Below are 8518 nucleotides of genomic sequence, written 5' to 3' on the forward strand. Positions count from 1 at the left end.
TAGTGCTATAGGATGAGCGCTTCACCCCACTTCGTATCGATGACCTCTCGTCTATAGGATGAGAGCTGAACCCCCACTTCCTCAGTATGGATGAGAGTTCAGCCCAACTGATAAGCTCTTATCAGGAAAGACTTAACATGATCTGGGGCTTCCTAAATAAAGCAATTTGTATGAAGTAATTTGTTGTCCAAACAATGCTAAGTTAAGAGTTTACATATAAAATAAAGAAGGACACTTAGCGATTTTTTTTTAACTTTTTCATTCTTTAAACTAATTCATTCGAAACTTGTTTCGGATTACAAAGTAAGCGTCAAATCTTTCAAAAACACCCCTATATGTGAAGAATTAAATACCAACGATTTTTTAAGAAGCATTGTTTAGTAAACCATGCTACTTTAAGAGCATATATATGGTTAACATAAAAGAGGATACTTTGCAAATTTTTTATAATTTTTTGTAACGATGAATTCATTAGAAACTTGTCTCAGATTAAAAAGTTAGCTTCAAAACTATACTCTCTACTAAGAGCTTATCAGTTGCGTTGAATTCTCATCCATACTGAGGAAGTATGGTGTAGCGCTCATCCTGTAGACGAGAGGCCATCTATGCTAAGTGGGGCTAACGCTGCACTATAGTAAGAGAGGTCATCAACCCTGAAAGTGGGGTGTAGCGTTCATTTTTTTTCCCTACTGCGATTTTTAAAAAAAGTTAAATAACTTTTGAAACATTTAAGTTGTTTGTCTGTTTTAAATATCAGATGATCACGATATAGTTTAAAAATCATCGTTTTTTTTTCAAGTATAAGGCATTTGAACTGTGGTTTTTTATTTTGCTTAGCAACAAAGCTTCGAAAAAAAATGTTAATAACGCAAGGTTGGCTTTATTTTCGGCTGTATTATTTCTCGATAACTTGCAAATTTTTGAATCTCTCCCCATGCTCCTGAGCGTCGGTTAGCACCTACGCATTCACTGGTAATTTGAAATTTAATCGTATTTATAGTATTAGTACTGATTTAAAGATTTCACATACTCTTCAGATGCAATTATTCCACACACTCCACTGCAATATGTTGTTCCTTCATTTAAACCTAAACCAGGATTGCACCCACCACATTCTGAAAAATTATGAAAAAAATATTAAGTTTCTACATTTCATAGATGTCACTGGGAAACATTTTTTTCTTGCATAAGATTTTTATCTGAGATCTTGGATATTTTTGATGATTTCAAATCTGTAATCCGGAAATCCGTATCTTTAGGAGTAAAATTGATTTCAAATTTGAAATACCCACACCCGATTTAGATAAGATCAAGATTTTGTATAAATGCAACAAAAAACTTGTTCCCCAGTGTTATTGTAACTTAAAGAAAGAAAGAATTTCACAATCCATATGATGCAATGTCGCACCCTAAGACATTGAGTAAGATTTTTTTATTACCTGTACGTCTAATGTAAGCTTTAAATCCTCTGCCCAGAGGAACATTGGGATCCTGATTGCATGTAGTCAGAGTAATATTTACTACAGTCCTTGATCCTTCTGATGCATAGTATGGTGGGCTTTTCTGCCTCATTATAACCACCGTCTCTCTTGCATTTTCTTCTTCAGCACGTACTGTTACTACACTTTTACAATCTGGGACAGCATTGTATGATCCATAATGAACTACATCGTAGTCCGGAAATACCAATTCCATGGTCTCACCTTCAGGTATTCTAACTGACCAAGTATAGCGATGAAAAGCCGGTGGGTACTTCTTACTTTTGTATCCAGGAGTTGTTAAAGTAACTGGAGCGTGAAATACTCCCATAAATATATCTGAAAATTTATAAGGAAAAACAACAATAAAAATATCCAACACATTTAGAAATATATAGTCTGTTCATTAATCCTCACTCTAAATGTAAATGTATATCTATATCTATCAATATATATATATATAATTAATACATAATTTTAATTATTATTATTTATAAATCTTAATTAATATTGAGTATATGTATCTAATTAATTCTTTTCATAAATCAAATTTATGGAAGCTCCACATTCGGATTCTCATATTAGTATTTAAGGAAAACTAGGAGCTTTTAAAATTTGACTATTCTTAACTGAAGTCAACCCTAACAAAAATTAAAATAAAGTCTTCCAATTCAGTTTATTTTGTGAGGAAAAATTAAAAGATGGTCCATATTATCTCTAATGAGAACATGAATGATAATTTCAGTTCCATCAAACTATTAAACTGGTTTTGGGGATTTTAATTTCACCTTCGACTTCAATAATAATTCTACATATATTGAATCTTTTTCCTTTTTCTACTCGCCTAAAAACTAATTTTTAACACCTAATGTGGAGGTTTTATTGCTTTATTTTGTGAGAAATTCCACAAATATTTAAACATATATAATCTTTTAAGGGGGAAGGATTACTGAATACTTTAACTTATTTTGATTATCATCACCTCTATGTCCGGTAGCTCTGCAGATTAATGGTCCTAGAATGTGTTGTCCAGCTTCATTGGATTCCCCGGTGTCCCCGAAGCGAAGCTGAAGCACCGGTAACCTACTTGAATCTAAGAGTAAACCTGAGTCCTCCAAAAATTTCAACTTGTTGTTGTCGTCACAGTTGCAAGTGCTATTACGACTAGTCTGGTGGCAATATGGATGGCAACCACAGCTTCTGCTGTCTGTCTCAGCTCCACCCCAATAGAACTGAGGCTTCCAATTTCTTCCAACCCACCTATGAAAGTAGGAATATTAAAGAATATATGTATATATATATATATATATTAATGAAATGTATAGAAATTCATACAAATGTCATTTAAAACATTGTCTATAACATTATTTTACATTTTCAGCATTATTACCAAATGTAAATTTTATGTACAATTCTATTAAATATATTTTAAATAAATATCTTGAAAAAAGACATTATATTAAGTAAGAAAGTAAATTTATTTTACGAAATTTAAATAAATAAAAACAAAGTATTATTAAAACGTTTCATAAACATAATTTTATTAAATTGAGTAATACTCAAAAAAATTATCATCAAAAAAAATAGTATCTTTCACATAAAAAAAATATAAATGTATGCTCTAAAAACTAATTTTTATAAATTTAATTATCAAAAATATGAATATACATTTCATTAAGTATAATTTTTTTTGTCGTATGCCTGTTTCGGCAGAAGGGGAGCGATTGTTCCTGTTTTTCAGTGGCGCCATCTATGGCCAGGACTTCGACTTCTGCCACGCCATTCACTCAACCACAACTCGTTTATAGGGCGGGTCACATTTACACACAAAGGAGAAAGGACATAGAACACACATAGAGTGAAAGAAACATCCATGCCTAACCCGGGATTCTAACCCAGGACCTTTCTGATGCAAAGACAGTTCCCTGCCCCCAACACAGACAGGTCGGTTTAAGTATTAATAAATGTTATTATTTAATTTGTTGCAAGTTAAGAAAAGACTATTGCTGTATAGGATTTAAGTTATCATCCGTGACTGCTTATAGTTCCGTCTTGCTTCGTTATCAAATTATACAAATATGTTTTCAAAACAATATAAAAGCTTTTAAAATTTAAACATGTTAGACAGAAACTTAATTCATGCTATCTTTTACGATATATGTCAAAAAAAATATTAAGGAAAGGTTGTAGTTTCGTAGTCTTGTTGGAATTCTAGACATTACGGCATATTTCGATAAATATGAAGATCATTCGTTCTTAAAAAGAAGCAAGTATATGATGTTGCAAGAGCATTGGATTTTAATGCACTGTACAACGTCGTTTCAACCGTTGGCGATGTTGATATTCGTTCTCGCTGGGAGCTTGGCATCAATTTGGCATGCACTTACATGCAAAGAGGCTCTTTCCATAGAGATAATGGTTTTTTCTTAACTTGCAAAAGAGTATAATAGTTTTGATAAGAATTATACATTATTTCTATGAAGAAAACTGAAATTATATTACCAACTATTAAGATCAGGTGGATACCAAAATCCGAACATAGATCCTTTGCAATCCCACCTTATGTATTGTTGACATGAAAACGATAGATCAATCAAAGCCATCAAATGCCTCTCACTTACACCCCTATAAGTCACATTTCGGACGTATGATCCTGCAGATTCGTAACCTCTGACTAGTCTTGGATCTTCGGTATCATGATGAACAATAGTCTGTACCTAATTATGAAAATATTTCAGAAAATTGCATTCGAAAATAAAATTCTCTCTCAATTGCAATAAATTAACTACAAAAATAATTTATGGTTATTACTTGTACTATAGCTGTGTATTACATACAGAGGCATGTATGAAATGAAATGCATGACTAACTGAAAGAGTTCACGAAACACAAATAGAGTTTTATTTTACACTATAGGGGTAACAAGCTTTTATATTACACGGAGGAAAAAAATCTGGTAAAATTGCAGCACTCTATGGTATTGACATTTCATATTAGAAAAAAAAAACAGAATTTGGTTAATAAAACCAAAATATATGGTAATTAAAATTTTTTTTGCTATTTTCTCCATAAATATTTTAACGGTTTACCGGAAATTCTGATTTTAAATATTATGGTTCTTATTACCATCCAATTTAATGAAAAAAAGTAATTAATACAAACAAGTAAATTCTACCGAATAAATGGTTCTTATGGCCATGCTCTAAGTTATCATGGTAAAATTTACCAAGTTTTATCGCTTGTACCAAATTTTACCACTCATTATAAAACCAGATTTAATAGTTAACTTTACCTAAAAACATTACAAATGTGATTCGGTAAAAATTACCGTACTCTTTAATGCTCCCATAGAGCAAGAAGCACGATAAATATTGGCAAATTCTGGCAGTTTTGGCCAAAATTTTTTCTTCACTTGCAAATAAAGAGTAATTAATTTAAAAAAAAAATCAAATAAAAATTGGAAGTTAAAATTCTGTTTAATGAAGAATTCTGTCGTATGAATTCACACCAAATATTAATGAACAAATTATGAATAATGGTATACCTTTAAATGACTGATGAATTTTATGAAAATCTGCTGCTCCAATTAAATTAAAAATTACTGATTTAAAGTAAACGGGAATTGGTTTGAAGTATAATTATCAAGATAACTCTGAATAATAAGAAAACATTTCTAATCTAAATGTACAGAAAACGCAAATCTAGTTTTTCCATTTGCATCCTAAAATTATCATTCTCTTATTGAGCAAATAATAAGCGATTAATGCGAAAAATTCAATTAACTAGAAGAAAGAAAAAATTCTATTGAGTAAGAAGTTTGGTTCCCTAAGAGTAAAATCAAAATGTATGAGTCAGTAAAAAATAAATTACTCCTTTTTAATAAGTGATTAATGAATATAAAAAATATTCCTCTCATAAAACAAATGTACACGATTTAAAATTTAACATAGATTAATTTTATCAATTTCAGAAAAAAAAACATTCTCAAATTGTCACATATACACTTAATGTAATGTGACAATTTAATTTCTAATTTTACCTAAGCCTTTAATTTTTCTTTAAACGTTATTCTTTTTTTTTTCATTATAGCAATTTTTTAACTTTCTTGCTGACCTTTCTCATGGTCATTACGGTCATCGCACTTCCTGTGGGGAAAGTTAACCAACCCCTCTATTCACGCCTTTCTTTTTCTTCTTTTAATTTTAGGGGGTCTAACTAACCAATCTCTTTCCTTTAAATTTCAAACTCTCCGTCTCTTTAAATTTAATTGGTCGTAATTTTTCTGGTCCTATACCAATTAACGAATTTTTAAGTCATTTTTGGATACATTCTCCTTTTCTCGAGCCTTCGGGCAGGTTACTCTTTTTTAAATTCTCCGCGATGCGGACTTCGGTCCGTATCGAGGGATTTCTTTTCACATTTTTTTTTCTTAACCTTTATCTTAAATTAAATGCATAACTATAATCAATTTCTGTAAATTTAAAATCAACATTTTATACCTTTAATTTTCTTTAACATTAAAAGCCCTCTCAAATTTAAGTTTTCTTTTCATATTTATTTTAACGGTAAAATTACTCGTTCTTTTATATTTAACTTTATGCATGACGCCTTCGGTTTCTTTAAATTCTCTTGTCACCCATTTCCTTTTAAAAGATATTTTTTGTGCCACAAAATGTGTTGGAATCATATTGTTTGTTTGTTACGAAATAATCAAAATAAGTAGTTTTACAAAAATAAATGTTTAGTTGAACAGAAAGTTTTGTGTGATTGTTTTTTTAGCTTTACCTTTATAGCTATTAGTTATCACCTTTTTTCCTTCTGTATGTGGTGAGTACCTTTTTTATTGTTATGGGCATTTACCTTCTCTCTTTGGAAACATCACAAAAATTGCATTGAATGATATATTTATGTTTGGATATAGCATGACTTCATCTTATTTATCTTTAATAATTTTTCAGTTTCACCCTTATTCTAAATTCGGTGATACCAATTTATCCAATTTGTTCAAACCTCACATTTTGTGACCCTTTGAACCTATTGGGTTATTGCTATCCCACAATTGCATTGTACAACCACTTTCATTAACGATCACATTCCCCTTAATTTAATTTATTTACCCTTTTATATATTTCGGCCTTAATTTGTTTTATTATGACATTTCAATCATTTAACTATTTTCAATCATGACTATATCCAAATACAAGTACTTTACCAATGATTTCAACCCATCTACCAATTTTATTGCATAAATAACTCTACTTTATTCGCTCCAAATAATATTTTTATTAAACTGTTACAAAATATATTTTATTAAACTCTTACACAAATAGATACACGATCATTACATTAAACTGCATTTTAATTAAATCTTTGAGCACTTCATTACCTTCATTACCAGATACTATTATATCATACTTTTAATATGAAACGACAATTCAATTATTTGATATGAGTTTTATTATATATGACATGCAACATTAACAAGATACATCATAAAAGTTAAATTTATCGTGTAATTATAATATTTGGAAAAATGTAAGTTAAAAAATACCTTTTAATACACTATCACATGTAGTACATACTTTACAGTTAAAGAGTGAAAACCATTACTTCGCAGAATAACTTGATATTTTATGAAATAACTAGACAAGTCAGTTAAAGTAAATAAAATTATTAAATTCTACGATATAACAAGGTATTCTATAGAATAATGATTACTTGATAGTTAGAGTATGAAATACGGCACTCGAAAGTTCTTTATACCAGTAAAGGCTGCAATTAGTCAGTTTTGAACCACTTATAGCTGCTTTGCAATGACGTGTATGCTTCATTCTGTTGCTTTTAGAGCAATAGGAGCAATTACAAAATTCCATCATCTGTTTTTCCTTATTATTTATCAATTAATCATTCTCAACAAGGATAAAAAGCCATTTTCTAGAGATTTGAACTATTTTTGATCAATTAATTTATAAAATAACGTTGAAATTGTTTATCCTTCACTTTAACCGCCTATCATTAGTTATTTCATGGAATAATTAGGAAAAGTACGTAATTTTTCATCTATTATATACTTTAACTCACTAGATTAGTTATTTTCTGAAATACTTAGTTATTCTATGAAGTAACTATATACACTTTAACGGTAACATAGTTCATGTAATTGATAATCACAAAAGAGTATGTATGTTAAATAAATCATGCAATTTATTGTATCAATGGATCTTGAAAATTAAATGGACCATAAATTAACTATATTAATGGATCTTGTCATATATACTGATCTATCGCTACAGATTTCTTTTTTAATAATTTAGATATTTCTCTACATAGTAATTTAGTAGTTTTTTAATAAATTTTGAGAATTTTTTTCAAACAATGATTAAAAATTTTTATTTAAAATCAGAAATGCTTACTTGATGTGGATCTCTTCCATCCCCCATATCACAGTCTACAAAAATAGGATAAAGGGGTCCTTCCCCATCTACATCTATTTCATATGTACCATTTAACCTTTGATTTTGAAAATTCCATACATCTCGACAATTTCGCTCCAGCACTGGACCTCTTCCATACAAAGAACAAACTACTGCTCAGAAATAATTTTTAAAATGATTAATTAAAAAATGTGTTTGATATGAAATATAAATTTGAATTTTGTCATTATGAAAAAAAAATCATGGACAATGAAAAAATTTTATATAGTTATATTACACAAGAAAAATAAATATTAAAAACAGTTCCATGGAAATCGTTAAAGGTTATAAAAATAGCTTTGTTCATAATTGAAATTTAATGCACTAAACATTACTTTAAAAGTGCAAATGCAAATAATATAATCAAAAGAATATGATTATTTTGATGATGAAAATGAAAGTTATCGTGTTTTATCAGTAAAGTAATACATTGTCAGAAATTTTTTAGTGTACTGAATAATGTGAACCATAACATTGTTTCATATACTGAAAAGAACTTTTTTAAATATCAAAATTGTGAGAAATGGTAGTTCCCTTCGAGTAATTTGTTTGCAGTAATATATATAT

The 8518-nt window shown here is 29.3% G+C and overlaps 1 protein-coding gene across 1 annotated transcript in view; it reads right to left on the minus strand.

The window, feature by feature from the left end:
* The window catches only part of LOC107439925 (uncharacterized), a 75197-nt gene that overhangs the window by 64137 nt on the left and 2542 nt on the right, over nt 1–8518 (minus strand). The window contains exons 3-7 of the mRNA XM_071180001.1: nt 7892–8064; nt 3981–4195; nt 2461–2738; nt 1440–1817; nt 1031–1115 (exon numbers count right to left, since the gene is read on the minus strand). Of these exons, the coding sequence (XP_071036102.1) occupies nt 1031–1115; nt 1440–1817; nt 2461–2738; nt 3981–4195; nt 7892–8064 (1129 nt within the window). The remainder of the gene's footprint in view (nt 1–1030; nt 1116–1439; nt 1818–2460; nt 2739–3980; nt 4196–7891; nt 8065–8518) is intronic.

Source organism: Parasteatoda tepidariorum, chromosome 4, assembly GCF_043381705.1.
Source record: "Parasteatoda tepidariorum isolate YZ-2023 chromosome 4, CAS_Ptep_4.0, whole genome shotgun sequence".
In the NCBI taxonomy this organism is placed as follows: Eukaryota; Metazoa; Arthropoda; class Arachnida; order Araneae; family Theridiidae; genus Parasteatoda; species Parasteatoda tepidariorum.